This window comes from Falco rusticolus, chromosome Z (assembly GCF_015220075.1).
Source record: "Falco rusticolus isolate bFalRus1 chromosome Z, bFalRus1.pri, whole genome shotgun sequence".
Classification (NCBI taxonomy): Eukaryota; Metazoa; Chordata; class Aves; order Falconiformes; family Falconidae; genus Falco; species Falco rusticolus.
Window position 1 is genome coordinate 45585782 of NC_051210.1, and position 17235 is coordinate 45603016.

The window sequence follows — 17235 nt, forward strand, 5'->3', positions numbered from 1 at the left end:
CTGTCTGATCTTGAACATGTTGCTACAGTGTGGGTCACAGGGACCAGAGAATTCAACAGCAGCATATTTTGGCTAATGGCTCTGTTAAAAGAGACAGATTACATTCTGAAACACAAGTCAGTCTGGGTAGACCAAAAAAAAGGGTGAGAAAACAGGAAAGGTCCAACCCACTCCCCAAGATGCTTTGGAAATAAGAGTTAATGGAGAAGGATGGACAATTACTCAGAAAAATCCACAGGCAGCAAAACATTGGGAATATTAGAAATGGAAAATTCTACAGGAACAAGATACTTAACCAAAGCAGTATCCCAGCCCTTACAGACTGAGAGGGAAGTGATAAGGTGAACCCTATCCCTACAAAGCAAAAGGAGAAAGGTGTGCACGACTTATAAGGAAGAGACTGCAAACAGATTTTTCTTGAACCTTTATTTGTTTTCTTCCATGTCCAGCTATTAAAGCTTGACATGAGCTCTTATTTTACATTTGTCTGCTAGCAGAAGGAACACAATGGCCATTGTGCATGCTGCTATGATTCCTGTGAGTATACATACTTCTAATACTTCGCATTTCACTGTTGTGAAGGACAGAAAAATCTGGTATCAATATAGGAATACTTAAAAGAACATGCTGCCAGATGGAAATTTATATTACACTATTAAAAAAAAACTATTAAAAAGCATCACTACTGAGTGATGCTCATCATAGAATCACTTCTCAGAAATAGAAATAATACGAGACCACAGATAACTGTGGTGTTGTCAACTACTACTGAGAACATCCACCAGCCATTTGCACTAGAGATGGAAGAAAACCATTAGATCATAGTTCACACCCTGCAGACGGAGTAAACCATCTTCTGCAGAAGAACCTCACAGATATTAAAAAGATGACACATCATCATCTGAGACCCAACCCTAAAAGCTACAAAACACACCGTGTTTCACACTAGGATCAATTCATGATGTGTTTTGTATCTGCTGAAAATGTCACTGGAAATGCTGCACAGGGGAAAGGAAGTTCTAACTGTTTATAGCCGTTCTAGTACAGCATTATTACTTATAAACTTGCACACCAAAATAATCCTGAAATATCACTTTATGTTCTGCTTAGAATAAATTACATATAAGGACAGGCCATTGCACGTTATAAGAACATTTCTTCAGAGAAAAATTATAAATCAGGATATTCAGCTGTCACTCCATTCAATTTGGACAAAGATGAGACAAAAGAATTTGCCTCCCAGGCATGGCAAATAATTTGCTTTGTACTTGTAAATACAACAGGAACCAGGAAAGTTTAAAAGTTGGCCTTTAAGGATGGAGTTTATACAGACTGATTACTTTTAAATTTTTCTGTGATATGACCAACCCAGTTTCTCACCAGTACACCAAACACAACAACTAGAAACCTTTCCAGAAAAACACAAGTCTCTAGATTTTTTCAGTATGCGTTAAGAGAAAGACACTAAAGCATGTACAAGATGATATATCAGAAGTTAGGCAGATCTCAGGAGCTGCCCAGATTTCTCTCTCCCAAAATTTTTCCTATTGTATTAAAAAACTATTTACTTTTCAGTTCCATCACATAAAAAAGGAGGGGTGGACCTTCACGACTTGCCAGTCCCACCATTCCCAGTCACACAAGTCAACGCCCAGACAAGCTTTTTTCTTTTTAAGCAAGTTAAAATTGTTAATAAAATTTAATATGCAAAATTACAGTACTCCCATATAATTAAAAAGCTTATAAATTTGCTCAAGTCAAAGGTGGCCTTATATCCTTCAATACCAAGTATTATTTAAAAATTTTAACTAACACAAGACACATGAATAAAACAAGGCACTAGAAAAGAAAAATATGCTTCTGAACTCTAGAATAAAGGACAGAACTTTCCCATAAGTTCTGGAACAAGTATGACTAGAAGAGGTGGAAAAGTAATTACTGGGAAAAGCTCACATAAATGCAGTTTTGAAGTTCAGAAGTTACTGCTTTTCTTTGCATATCATAGTTTGGACACTGGGATGACATCAGGATCACCTTAAACACATACAAGTATGACATACCCTTTTGACCTTCATTGACTGCTGCACCATATGACACAGCTGTCACCAAAACCCACCAAAGCCCAAGAGACTGGGCTTTTCAGTCAGAGCTGGGTGACTGTCCCCAAGTGTACATCCTTCCTAAATAAAGTGCAAAGCTGTTGAGGGGAAGGGCAGGAAACCGCAGGTCTTGCCCCATCATGTCCTGGGTCAGAAGTTACCCCGGGCTTCAGTCTGCCACCACAGTCCCACAATACACAGAATTAAGTCTATCTTTTCCTGAAGCATTTCCTTGCCATCATCCCTACTCTTTAGGGATGGGTCTCCAGCCCCACATATTGTGGATTTTCAGTGGTGCCTTTGGCCAGAGAGAGTGCCTTATTGATAGCACAACTTAAACTGATCCTTGGTCCAAGTAGTTAATTTATTCTTTTGTTGTAGTTAATTTCTTTACTGAAGAATGACACCATTTGAGCAAGGAATGAAAATCAACCTCTTCGTATACAATGCCTAACCATGAAGAGGCAAGTACAGTGCCTTTTGGACTGTCTTTGGGGCAGAGATGCTTCATTTTTAAGATTGCACCGAGTTTCAAGCACGAGCTGAAAAGCATGTGGTTCAGCCCTTGCAGGCTGCAGCAGCTGGTGTGCTTGGAAAGGAGAGGCTAGGCACATTGATACATTTAACTCCACACATCCACAGCGGCACCACCTCTGGAGATGGCTCATGTCTCAAAGCAGAGTCAGCTACAGCTGGTCTTCCACAGACAGAGACTTCGCAGCCTCTCTGGCAATCAGTTCCTGAGCTTGACCACACACTCCGCTGAAGTTTTTCATGTTTATTGCCTGCATTTCGGTGTGTGTCCACTGCCTCTTGTCCTGCGCTGCTGGGCACCATCAAGAATAACCTGGCTTTATCTTCTTTACTCCCGCATGAGGTAGTTATAGACAGGGATAAGATGCCACCGAGTAGACACCAATACCGCGCTGGCCCCACCAAGCAGAAATCACACTACACTCAGTTAGCAGCTCAGACCAGCTTTAAAAGATGACAGGACTTGGAGACAGGCCCGTAACTTCAGTCACCATTAGTGTCTTCTTTCCCAGGATTCCCAACTTGTCTCTGAATGACTAGTAGGTTACACTCCATAAACTTCACAGGTCTATTGATGTTTGAAATAAAATAGTTCACAGTATTCACACAGGACACATTACAAAGCTACTTGATCTAAGAACAGAAGAGACAAAAGATTTTATTGCCTTGTCAGATGTAAAAATTTATTTATGCTACTTATCAAGTGTTTAAATTTACATAAAAGACAACACTTCAACTTCAGGTCCAGTTTTCCATCAGTAACCCCTATATCAAAACACCCTTGATACTTCCAAGTACAATTTTTTACAAGATGGCTTAGAACAGCAGAATCTCATAAATAATGGCCGACTTCACAAGCCTGAAGGTCACCACCTCATTGTTATTTCTCTGCCGAGTGTGACCCACAGAACAGTGCAAGTCTTAAAACCATTTCAATCCCCAAACACTATGACTACTGCACATCAGAGCATTTAAATCACATTGCCCTGCATTAGTAACACCAAACATTACAGCTAGACTTAAATATTTACCACATCTCTCCCTAACAAAACACACTCCCCCCCCCCTTTTTTTTTTTAAATGTAACAGGAATTGTGCATCAGAACAACTGCAAAATACACAATCATCCATTTGGCTTGGTTTCACAATAAAAATAAAATCAGACATCTATTTGTTAACTGTATCTCTCATATTGTGTTCCTTTCCCCTCCCCTCTCACTTCAGAAACTACACTAGACCAGACAGTTTAATTGTAGCACTGAGGTAGCATATTTTAATGGAACAGAATAATAGGTCTTCTACTGTGCCTCCTCTCCTTTAAAGCACAAAACAAATCCCCACAGTTTTTCAACTTCTTTGGAGAAGACAAGCGTATAGTTCATTTCCAACAGCCACTCCATTTCGAATTCAAAGCACAAAGCATCTCTGAATGGCAGATACATTACACCAGCTAGAATGAGTAAGAACGTATACAAGAAGAAGGAGCTATGTTTTACGAGAACTATGGTTACATTTTTAGCTCTATGGCACCTATTGTTCCCTGTTATGAAACATATCTTTACAGTCTCTGAAACTTAATTTCAAAGACTAGTATCCTGAAAAAGGGCAGCTGTGACTCAGTTCTTCTAACTGATTTTCACACTGTCTGCAGCAAGGGCCAAATAACTGCAACAAAACCAAAAAAAAAAAAAAAAAAATCAAACAGACCTAATATAAAATCAATAGAAATTAATGACATGAGTATATTAAAAGAATCAAAGTTAAGGCAAAAGCTATGACATGCTTGAGTAAATTGAGAGCACCTTCCATTCACTGAGAAGTTAAAGTTGCAATAGCCTTAAAAAAAACACAAAACAAAAAACAACCAACCAAACAAAAAAAACCAAAACAAAACCAAAAACCCACTGCCAGATTAGAAGCTTAGTTTCATAAAAAACTGAAAATAACAATACCTCAGCTTTGCCCTTCTGGCTAAAAGCTTTAAAAGAAAAAGCTGAAGTCAAGCTGAATTGTAGCCTTAACACCCAGGCTGTTTACTGAAGTAACTCTCACAGACACCTGTGTATTTAGGGGTGAACAGTAAATAGTGACACCAAAGAATGGTAGTCATTTTCTGCTCTGTATGCCACACTGGTACACATAGCCTTGTTCAGCTCTGCTGCATGGTGCACAATCCTCACCCAGCCCCAGGCTGGATCTCTGGATCCCTTCTCTCCATTTTTCATAGAGCAAAGTAAAAATTTTGCTGCAGTTAAAACCCCTTGAGTCAGCTGCATGCGCAGGGGAAATTGGTTTTCAACAACTTGGAAAGCAGACTGAGAATGTAACTGAGCTCATTGCTAAACAAACCCCCAGGAAAACTAAACAGCTGAGGCAAAATGCCTAAGCTGTAATGACCAATTCAAGATGCTTATGGATACTTTAATGTTAATCTTTCAAGTAATCCAAGATGCACTCCAACACGTTATCAAAAATTTAAGGCATTTATGAACACCCTCTTACATAGAAAAGGAGCATGAAACAGAAGGAACTTGTTTACAGTAAATTCCAACATCTAAAAAATCTCTGAAACCTGTTTATACAAATACTAATAAATTCTTTAATATTTTGTACAACTAGAAGGTGCACAGATTGGCATTCAAGCGGTCCATGCTGGCAAATATCTGTCAGACAATAACATGATTTACTTGGATAACAATATAGTTTAAAATGCCATAAATTAAAAAATAAGTTAGTTCACATTTTTTCCCCCAGCTTTTATGTACATCTTAGTCTTTAATGAGATCGTGTAGCCTTCTTCAGAAGCTCAAGGTCTTTGCGTCGGCTTTTGATTGCTCTGGCACAGCCATACTCTTCCAGTTGTAAAGGGATATACTTTTCTATCTGAACAAGCCCATGCCCAGCAGGACCAGTAAACAGCTTAATCCAGGATGGCGTAAAGTTTCCTCTGAAGCCCAGAAAGGCCAGGCTTCCTGTGACAAAAACAGCTCAGTGTTACCAAACCAGCCAAGCCCATCCAAGCACAACACAGGACCGGCTGCGAAGGAACGGCATGCTCCTCTGAAACTCAGCCCCAGGTTATTCAGGACATCAATCCGCTCTCAGCTTCACATGCACCTCGCAAGGAAATACTGATTTGCAATTTCCTTTTTCAATATTCAGTATTAAGTACTCTGAAACCTTATTTTGAAAACACCAGGACAGTTATGAACCCTTATGAAAGTTATGAGTCCTTTCTCAGCCAGCACTTTTGCCAGGGCCCTGAATGGATGACAGCCACCCCATGTGGTCTATAAAGTGATCATCCCTCCAAATACCAACAGCTTCCCATCTCTACCTCCAGATTCTGTTACAAGAAATACTAGCCCAGCACAGCGTTGCTGTCACTGGCTGAGGCACAAAACACAGGCTTTGGGAAAAAAGCCTGGGCCTCTTTTTCTGTAATACACAGGCACAAAGAACCACTAGGCACTTCTCTGCTTGCAACAAGCTTCACACAATGCCTTTCAGGGCAACGGGAATGGTTTTCTGCCCCATCTGCTGAAGGGCTGCCCACCCCCTCCCCCGCAACAGAGCAGTCCACACCAGCGCCAACTGGCAACCATCCCTGCCCAGCTGCATTTTCACACACTCTGTGAGAAACCCACCACACCAACGTAAACACACAGACCAAGGCGGTGTCAAAGAAATGTGCAAAATTTCTACCAACCATTGCTCTGAAGATAAGGTGGTTTGGCTGTCCCCAGGGACATTAAGGCTTCTGATAAATTATTAGGAATTGCTACATCACCTCTTGTGCTCAGTAGAACGACAGACCTGCAGCAGAAACGGTGCAGAGACAGCAGCTGTTACAAACACGGAGTCTTCCTAATACGCTACTATATGCTTTTACAGCTAGCTGGCCTCATAGTGCACTTGCTTAAGAGTACTCATGCCATGTCATTTCGTGACATGAAAACAGTCAAACCTCTCTGAAAGCAGTACCTAGAAAAGCACCCACCTATAATTATTTTTTTAAAACTGACTTTTAAATTTAACCTCAAAGTTATTAGAAAATGTTATTTAAATATTGTTTAATATTTTATATAAAAAATCAAGTTTTGATATTGACAAAAATTGAGTATATTAGACTGCAGATTTTCTGACACTAACTATCTTTCTTTGATGATAAGTGGTTTTCTCCCTAGATAGGGAGAAAACAGTATGATCTTGTCACATAGTTCTTGCCAGTGTCCTCAAGTAAACTTATTAACCAAAAAGTTACTGGTTTAGGCAAAGAAGTGTTATTACAAGACGTTTAGTTAAAAAAAAAAAAATAATTTGTGGTGAGAGACAGGTTAACACTGGAAAATTGTAAGTGCTCAAGATCTGAGTTGCTTTGTTCCCTCAAATAAGGCTAAATGTCTGTTAAAAGGCTCCTATGTTTCTTCTTCCCCTCAACTTAAGATACACGGTTTCCTCACTTCCAGTGCTTCTGTGCAGACATCATTATTTAAATCCTTGAGAGAGAGCAGAGCTACAGCTTACAGGACATACCAGAAATAAACGGTCATTACACTACCTTTGTGGAATTCCAGATTTTAAATATCCATTGACACGTTTAATGTCTACTCCAGAAAATAATTTATTTCCCAATACTGTGCCAGTGCAGGCATCAACTACAACAGTAAGTATACCATTATCCTTGAAGGAAAACATAGTGTCATTGACCTGAATGGGAGAAGAAAAAAAGAAAAAAACTTTTTCCTGCTTTCTTAAAGTTAGTGTGAATCCAACAGCAATTCTAACACACTCCATTAATCTTCATCTAGTTTAGACACAGTGGTGTACTAATTTCCTTAAAAATAATGCTTCTCCCTAGTATCTCCTAATTTTCCCCCTTGAGGAGAAGCTTTCAGGGGGACTTCTGAAATTCCATGGGAGTCTTCAGTTCCTGGCTTCTACAAGGGGACTGTACATTTCAGGTGGCTTACCACCTGCCTCAGTCATCACTCCTGCTTTGGGAAGCCGGAATTCAGGTACTGAACCACCTGGACTCCTTGGCAATAGTACTGTTAATCCATCTCTGCAGCAGCCCTGTTCCAGCCCAGTTTCTTCCTACAGCACTCTTACTGCTTTGGATATGGCACACACATTCCCACAGAAGTTTGCAGCTGCTAAGGTTACACTGTTCACGTGCTAAATTTCTGTCTAAATAAGTTTTACTATTTCAACCAAGCTAACGCACTGATGCTGTGGAATGTAAGCCACATACAGACTTTAAGCTTTGTGGTGTCAGAAGGTCTGCAAACACTGTTTCAGCATCATGTGCAAGTCTCCTTCAGCATCCAAACAGAAAAGTCAAAGTAAGCAACTTTTTATACAGTATCACATCACTAGGCTTATCAGGACTGCCTCAGAACAAATACAGAAATCTCTATGGGTTCTTTAGTAATTGCTATTTTAAGGGTTTTTAGCAAAGCTTAATGGCTTGAATCACTTATAAACTCACCAATCCGTTACTGCAAAAGTAATTTCAACACAGATTCAACTAACAGGTTGTTTGGTGTTTGGGTGGTTTTTTTTTTTGGTTTTGGTGGGTGTGGGTTTTTTTTCCAAAGCAGCCATCAATAAATGTACACTCATCCAGATTTCAGCATCAATCTGAGGATTTTAAACTCTCCATTACTGGTACAATTTTCACTCCCATCAGGAATGGATTAGAATACAAAATGGAGCTTTGGAGTCTCATTTTCCAAGGTTAACGCATCATCTTTTTGACTGTTTGGTTTTTAAACTAGGAATCAATGCTTGTCATTCACGTGAAGTGAGGTCTAGCATTATGTAGAGCGGTACAACTGTTGTAATACAAATTGCCAAAAAGCAAGATAGAAGAAAACCATAAAGAGTACTTACAGAAATAAATGCTTGCTGACCTCTGCTCAACTCCTTTTTACCAGATGAATGAATCTGCACATGGAGGTAGTTTTTGTGAGGATCGCTGGTGAATACCACCTGGATATCAAACAAACCCCGTTAAGTACACATAGTCATGTGTCTTCAAAGCTTTATCACAGAATCGTTTAGGTTGGAAAGAAGCCTTAAGATCAGAGATCATCTGTTAACCTAGCACTACCAAGTCCACCACTAAACCATGTCCCTAAGCACCACATCTACACATCTTTAAAATACCTCCAGAGATGGTCACTCAACCACTTCCCTTGGCAGCCTGTTCCAGTGCTTGACCACCTTTTCAGTAAGGAAATTTTTCCTAACATCCAGTCTAAAAACTTTCCCTGGTGCAACGTGAAGCCTTTTCGTCTCGATCCATCGCTTGCTACTTGGGAGAAGAGACGGACACTCACCTGGCTACAACCTCCTGTCAGGGAGCTGTAAAGAGCAATGAGGTCTCCCCTCAGCCTCCTTTTCTCCAGGCTAAACCGCCCCCGTTCCCTCAGCCGCTCCCCGTCAGACTTGTGCTCCAGACCCTGCACCAGCCTCGCTGCCCGCTCTGGCCACGCTGCAGCACCTCAGCGTCCCTCTTGCAGCGAGGGGCCCAAACCTGAACACAGCGTTCGAGGTGCGGCCTCACCAGTGCCCAGGACAGGGGGACCATCGCTGCCCTGGTCCTGCTGGCCACACTGTGTCTGGTACCAGCCAGGGTGCTGCTGGCCGCCTTGGCCACCTGGGCACGCTGCCTGATCATGTTCAGCTGGCTGTCAATTAACACCCCCAGGCCCTTTTCTGTCAGGCAGCTTTCCAGCTGCCAGACAATCACACCAGGCAATTGCTCCAACAAATGCATCCATTTGTCGGTGCCATTATTTATGGTACTAGCAAAGCTAATAAATATAATGATGTATAGGTGTAACCCATTTTATTCCTTACTTTCCATATTTTTCTCAGCTTGTATAGATAAAATGGAAAATGCAGCTTCAAGTTCATGCTAATAAGCAAAGATTGAAAAAAGAAGTTTGGCCAAAAGCATGTAGATCTTTGTGGCTGAGCTATCCTACATGTAATACAGACAATACTATAGTACAAGACACCAGACCTACCTATGTCCCTTCTCTGTAGCACTCAGAGGTGAAGCAGTATTTTTCAAGGAACAAAAACTGAAACCTTTGTGCTACAAGAGACTCCCTGCCTCTAGCACACAGGAGACTAACAACATGACCATCATCCTGTGCTGAAAGACTGAAATTCTGCCTTAAAGGAAGTAGATGGCAATACCAGCTACACAGTTCATGAAAGTTTTTGCTTAATTTATTTTACCTGAGTTGTGCCACACTTTGTACATGGTACAGTAGTTTTTACCGGCATCTGTTTTGTGACCGTTGGTCCTTGGTAGTACTTTGGGTAAGCTTTTGACATGCAGTTACTGATCCCTTTTGCTGAATCTTTGGTCACAATCTTGATCCTTTCACATCCCTGAGATGAGCAATAACTGTGACCATCCCTATTATATTTGGCTTGAAGAAATAAAAACAGTAATCTACACAAAAGGGGGAAAAATAATCTAGATCAGTTGCTGGAAAGATAGGTATTTATGTTAAACCTTAACAGCTATATTTCAGGACTTTCAGAAGCAGAGGAAGTACAGTATTCACTTCTGTACTATTGTTCACACTTCTCCAAAGTATTTACTATTTAGAGTTAGGAAGTTTCTACTGACATATTTGAAATTCCCAACAATTAAAGGAGACATCATTACAAACACGTATGCTTTGAAAAGAACAACCACTCCTCAAATCAGTGGCTTGCAGGAAACAAAAAAGAAACTGCAGAGCATAAATGTTTTCTTTGATCATAGATCTTTGCAGATACCCAGCAGTAACTGTTTGGATGTTCAGCTGCACCCACCAGCACTGGACAATGTAATTGTACTGTTACAAATGCCTGGAAATGCAATTTAGAGGATAGCAGTCATTGATTTTCACGTACACAGAGACTGGTACTTCTGCTGCTATATATTCGATCATTATCACTGTAGCTCTTAGACAAAAGAAACTTGAATGTCTTCTCAAAAGCTACATTTATCTGTGTATTTACTACAGACAGACAAAGTAGCAGATGTGGGAATGAAATAAATAAGAGAACAAATTCTAAGTTAAAGATCAACATTTGAAAAACACACGAACAACATATGTAGGACTTATTTACTCCAAGCTGACCATATCTTAAACCTCTCAGAAGGATCTCAATGGACTCTTGTCAGAAATACTCTTGAAAGAGAGACTAGGACTTTTAAGTACTTTCAAGAAGGTTGGAAGTGGATTAGGATTTTCACAAATACATTCTTAAAATTTTCTTAAAAAATTCTGGGATATTTCTAGGAGGCACTAATTTTCTTTAAAGACTTAGAAGTTACTTCCTGAAAGTCAGTGCTCTGCAGCACACCAGATACCACATTTTCGCCAGGCACAAGGTAGGAAATATCTGTGGCAACTGTAGCACTCTTGGGAAAGTATGTCAATGACACCCACTGTATTTGGGAGATTCAAAGTCATATACTCTTTCAAGTAGGCTTTAGTCTCCTCTGCAGCAGCTTTCCTCTTATGCAGGTGTCTCAATCAGTTGCTTTTAACAGTATCAAACTGCACCTTTTAAAGTTAAACAGCATCTTCCAATAGGGTCAAGTTACAAGGAGTTACCCAGTACTGTTGTCAAAGTAAAACTTCCTGTCTGATCGACTCTTTTCCAGCTCCATCATTGAAGATACAGGCATGTAGCGCTCTATCTTGCTTGACAGAGCAGATGACCGCCTTTGAAAGGTTTCCAATACTATAACAAAATCTGTATTTGGTTGATAACAAAGACCAACACGAATCCAGTCATTCCTGAAAACAAAATAAGATGCATGAGTCACCATAGGAACAGTTTAGTTGACAATACGCAAACAAAGTAACAGGAACGCAAAGAGCTCCCAAACCCTCAACCAGATCTTTCTTCCCCTCTCTACACAGTGTTTCATTATAGTAACTGATACTTTCAGGATACATTAAATGTCTAAAGTGTAAAATCAAGTAAGTTTATCTGACAACAAAATCAAGAATGCTAAATAAACTATCCAGCTCCAGTTCTGCTCAACTTCACTATTTGTACATTTTCTTGTCCAAAGGGGTTTCCTTAACAACATCGTACCAGACAAAAGTTTAACTTCAGTGCAGGTCTACCACTTAAACTCTTTCATTTCATACTTTAGTACTTGTAATTATGAAAAAAAACCCAACCCAAGATCCAGTCTTACTGATGGTTGCAAACTCTCATGCATGTTAATTCTGCAGGACATCACTTCAGTATTGCCTTACGGATCAATGACATGAAAGATAATAAACATACTTGTTAAAGTTAATGAGATAAAGATAGGTGACGTTTGGAGCTTTTCCATTCCAATGTATTGTGTAGCCCTTTTGGAGCATCACTACTGGCTGGTATTGCTGAAAGACAGCTTTCTGATTAATACCTCGAAGAACCATGGGATTGGCTGGGTACTCATCTCGTACAATAGTCATAGAAAGATTCTGTCCATTCCAGGTTTGGATGTAAACCTGTAAGATGTTAAGGAGGATGAAAAGAAAGAGGAAAGATTTGGACACTATGCAAAAGGAAATGAAATAGTGAAGAATAATTAGCATGTTAATAGCTAGAGCACTGCAATTTGATGTTCTGAGTTGTGCCATACACGAATAACTTCTGAAGAAGAGCCCTATTTGAAAAACCACTGTAGATTTTGCTGATTTTAACAGACAAAAAAAAAAGGGGGTGGGGTGGAGGTGGGTGTGAAAATAGAAAGATAATCAACTATGGTACTTGGCCAAACTCATACAGAATGGGAACCAAAATGGAAATGAAACCTATGCGAGATTTGTATTCAGAAGGTGGTATTTAAAAAAAAAAAAAAAGACCCTTAAAACCCTCTCTGTGGAAAAAACACAGACAGAACTCCAGTGGAAGAAAACACTTCCAACACAAAAATGTTCTAGTAGATAGAGCTGCAACGTAGAACTCCTGGCACACGTACACATTTGGTTTTACCTTGCAGCATCTAATACTGTACTCCCAGCTAGTGTGCTGAAAGGAACATGATATACGTAACTGGCTGTAAAGTGTAATATGTGTAAAAATATTTTTAAAACACCAAGGAATTATGAAGTCCAAAGATAGGTAATTTTGTAGTTCTTACACCCCCCCGCCTCCAGAAGTTGCTCATATTGTAGATTTGCCCCAGTCAAAAAGCTGCAAGACTACTAGCCTGTGCATAGGTTCCACTGCAAACCACTCCATTCCATTCTGTGATATTAACACATTTGGGGTGTTGAATCAAGTAGTTATCCATTCTGCCCACATAGGTATCCTTGTAGTCAGTCACTGAACCATCTAAATCATGGAATATTGAGTTCTTGTCACCATCCAGATCTCCTTCTTCAAACCAAGGACCAGGCTTTCCAAAGAAGACTTTCAAAGAAACCTGGCAACAACAATTAAAATATTCATTTTTTTTCTCCAAGCGAAGCACGGACTAACATGCACACCTACAGAAACACAGGAATGTGACAAATTGATTAAAAAAAACTTATGTTAAGGACAGTGGGATCTTGCAAAACAGACATCTTGACTTTTAGTAAGTCTCAGATCAGCTCTTGCTTCTGAACAGTGCTAATATTTGTAACTTAAAATTTATTACTAAGGATACACCAAACCTTACAAAAATCTTCTTTCAGCTTTACCATTAGCCATGAAAGAGATCATTATGGCAACACACCCAACATCTCTCTTGGTACTAGTTTTTGCTTGGGAGATAGGGGATACACCTTGGTGACTTCTACCCAAGAGAGAAACTCTGGGGTAGGGATGCATGGAAAAGATGACCTAGGGCCCTAGAGACTTATTTTAAATACAGGTAAAAAAAAAAAAAAAAAAGTAACCTGCAAGAATAGAACAAAGCCTGTAATAAACTTACGTTCGGACCAAACTTCAGAAGAGAAATGTTGTTTTTTGGTGTCATCTGCCATGGATTTTTCATCAAGAATCCAACTGCACTGGTAAATCTGTCTGGAGTTGGCACGAAGTTTTTGAATGTGCACTTGGTAAGGTGAATAGGTCCATCATAAATTTGAAAGCCTCTGATTGGAAATGTCCTGTTAATGGAAGCAAGTATTTACAGCATTCTGTAACATAACCCGTAAAAAGCTTGAATCTGTGTCATAAATAAATTTCCTCTCAGAGGAATCAAGTGACATTAAGAGAATCACTTGTGGATTAAATTTAAACAAAATCTTGTTTCTGCACTTATCTAAGGAGTCAAAAAATCCTCCATTCTTTTGAATTCTCCTGTTAGAAGAGCTATTGCTGTCCATTCACAAATATATCCCTTTCCCAATCCAGGAAATACAGCAGGAGAATATCACCTGACCACGGCAGCTGGGAGAGTGCCTGTAGACTGGAGGAAAGCAAATATCAGTTCTAACTTCAAGAAGGAACACCTAAGGGAAATGCAGGCTGGTAAGCCTCAGCTTGACCCCTGGGAAAGTAATGCAGGAGCTAAACCTGGAAACCAAGGCACAATAAGGACAAGAAAATCATCAGGAGTAATCAGCATGGATTCACCAAGGAGCAGTCATGCTTGACCAACTTGATAAACTTCTGTGATGAAACGACTGGCCTGGTAGCTGAGGGGAGAGCAGTGCACATGGTCTACCTAAACTTCAGTAAGGCTTTTGACACTGTGTCCCGTAAGTTCCTGATGAAGTATGCGCTGGACGAGAGGACAGCGAGGTGGATTTAAAACTAGCTGAATGGTTGTGCCCAGAGGGTGGTGGCATGAAGTCGGCTTGAAGGCCAGTAACCAGTGGTGCACCCCAGGGATCAATACTGGGTCCAATTTTGTTCGATATCTTCAACAGTGATCTTGATGATGGGGCTGAGTATACTCTCAGGAAGCTTGCAGAGGGCACAAAACTTTGAGGAGCAGCTGATACACTAGAGGGTCACACTGCCATCCAGCTAGACCTCGACAGGCTCGAGAAATGGGCAGATGGGAAAGTCACGATTCAACATGGGGAAATGCAAACTCCTGCACCTATGGAGGAACAATTCTATACACCAGTGAAAAGGAACTATGGCTCCTGACAGACCAACTTGACCATAAGCCAACAATGTGCCCTTGCCCCAAAGGGGCACATGGCACCCAGGGCTGCACTGGAAGGAACATTGCCAACAGAGAGAGAGAGGTGATCCTTCCCATTTTTCAGCACTGGTGAAGCCATACCTACAGTGCTTGTCCCCAGTACAGACAAACATGGAGCTACTGGAGGAAGTCCAGTAAAGGGCCACAAAGTTTATGAAGTGCGTGGAACACCTCTCACAGGAGCAAACGTTGGGAGATCTCAAGACTGTTCAGCCTGGGGCAGAGAAGGCTCAGGTGGGAATCTCATCAATATGTAAAAATCTCTGAAAGGAGGGTGCAAAGACAACAGAGACAAAGACAACAGCTCTTTCCAGTACTGCCCAGTGACAGGACCAGAGGCAAGGGACACAAGCTGAAAAACAGGAGGTCCTTCCTGAACATAAGGAGAAACTTTGTCATTCTGAGGGTAACTGAGCACTGGCACAGGTTACCCAGGGATGTTTTGGAGTGTCCATCCTTGGAGATATACTAAAGCTGCCTGAACATGGTCCTGGTCGACCAGTTCTTAGATGGCCTTTCCTGAGCAGGCATGTTGGACCAGGTGACCTCCAGAGGTCCCTTCCAACTTCAACTGTTCTGTGATCCTGCTCAACTAGACTGAGTATCTCATATATCACCGTCACATTACCTTCTTCCCTCTAAATGGCTGAGCAGCAAAAAACACCAGGGCAGCCTAGACATACCTCACCCTCTTTTCCTATTCTGTGGCAAGGGCAGGACTTTGCACTACATTAAACAAGCACCACAGCAAGCCAGAGAGAAAAGAAAAGGAACATGGTCACATATTGGGATTTGTCACAGAAAGACTGTAGCTTCAGGTCCTAAACTGACCCCTGAAATCCTTTTACCAGAAAGCTTTTCCTTTCACTCTTCCAGGCACAAATGTTGCTTAAGACTAAGCTTTCATTAAGTAGGATAACATCAATCATTACAGAAAAGTGACCTGTGGTAGCACAAGATGAAAACTGACTCAGTAAAAAGGCAAAAGTGTACAGAAAGTGTTAAAAAGAAAGTGTCACCTTCAGTAAAGTCCCAATCTCTCACAGCTCAAGCAAGAAGGGTGTTTACATGTGATACAGAGAATGTGTGTTACATCACTTCTACCTCCTTCACTCATAACATACTTACCGATTTCTAGGCAGAGTGCGCGCCTTGTTGTCTATTCCTCCAGTTCCCGCATATTTGTTCTGGCCACCTGGAAACCCGTAATTCTTGCTCTCACCTATGAACAGTGACTCAGATACTTCCTGGCTGGCACCTTCATCATTTGGGAAGCTCCCATCGCTATCAAAGCAATGTCAGAGATAAGCTTTTACTAGCAGATGAACACGCCAAGGCATAGTCCTACTTTTAGTTCTGTAAAAGTCCTGCTAAAGCAGCCCAGACTTCATTTACAACACACAGAACAATAAACTTAATGATTAACAGTATTACAGGCTATTTGAAACATTAGCACAGCATTACATTTTCTGTCTCCCTTGTAGCACAGCACTCTTTTAGACCCCACTTTTGCAATCCCAGAACCAGTTTGTCATAATCTAAAGGGCAGCAACTTTGGCTTACTACCGAAGTTACCCGATTCTTTTTTATTAGACTCTGCCCCCTCTTAAATGTTCATCCCCTTTTCCATTAGTCTCTCAACTGTTCAGAAGGAAAATCAAAACTGCCTAAGGAACCATACAATACCAAAAATACTGGGGTAATCATTACCCTCCTGGTGGAAGGGCAGCAAGATGTGGTGTAAGCCAAGCACAGGCTGAATTAAAGTGCAAGCTTTGGCAGCTGCATCAATCTACATCCTTTAAAACATCATCTGTACCACTGGAAATAGAATGAGGCCCAAAAATAAAACTATATGCTTAAGTATACCTGTTAATTTTGATAGATGTGTGTTTTATAAGCTTCTAGGCAAGAAAAAACAGAAGTGATTAACAGGAAGTACTCACCTAGCAAATGTTAAACCTATTCCATTGTCTGCAAACCTAAAAGAAAGTTCAAAGCTTCAGTCATGTTTTCTGGATTATCCTACAATAAACTAAGAGTGCATCCTGCTATGCACTGAAGAAAGCTTGAATTTTTCTATTAATGGAATTCAGTATCACCACACAACTCTTACAAAAACATTGCTGTTAAAAAAAAAGTCAAGTAATCTTCTACATATTTTGTGCAGGACACGAGACTTCAGGGAAACCATAGATACCTCAGTATAAATTTACTGTCTCTAACAGCTTCTAGACTTTCTATTACATAGTTTCTTTTTGTCAGTTAAGGCACGTTCTCATCTAATCACATATAAATTTGTTTCATTTGAAATAGTGGGCTGGTGTTAAAGCAGTTTAGATACTGCGAAGTTCCTCACGATACATGAATCTTCCCTTATGACTCCGTTGTAATGCACTTTCATAAACAAAGCTTCAGGGGAAACTTCTAAAC

General features: G+C 40.5%; 1 protein-coding gene across 5 annotated transcripts in view; it reads right to left on the bottom strand.

Moving 5' to 3' along the window:
- Positions 1–3289: 3289 nt before the first annotated feature.
- CEMIP2 (cell migration inducing hyaluronidase 2) overlaps positions 3290–17235 on the bottom strand; it is a 47847-nt gene continuing 33901 nt past the window's right edge. For 4 of the 5 annotated variants that reach the window (XM_037373356.1, XM_037373358.1, XM_037373357.1 and 1 more), the window contains 11 exons: positions 16749–16784; positions 15931–16086; positions 13576–13753; positions 12868–13083; positions 11955–12163; positions 11267–11452; positions 9888–10107; positions 8529–8627; positions 7195–7343; positions 6343–6449; positions 3290–5605 (listed from right to left, as the gene is read on the bottom strand). In XM_037373356.1, coding sequence (XP_037229253.1) covers positions 5409–5605; positions 6343–6449; positions 7195–7343; positions 8529–8627; positions 9888–10107; positions 11267–11452; positions 11955–12163; positions 12868–13083; positions 13576–13753; positions 15931–16086; positions 16749–16784 — 1753 coding nt within the window. In that variant the 3' untranslated portion in view covers positions 3290–5408. The remainder of the gene's footprint in view (positions 5606–6342; positions 6450–7194; positions 7344–8528; positions 8628–9887; positions 10108–11266; positions 11453–11954; positions 12164–12867; positions 13084–13575; positions 13754–15930; positions 16087–16748; positions 16785–17235) is intronic. The other variant, XM_037373359.1, reaches the window with a different exon arrangement.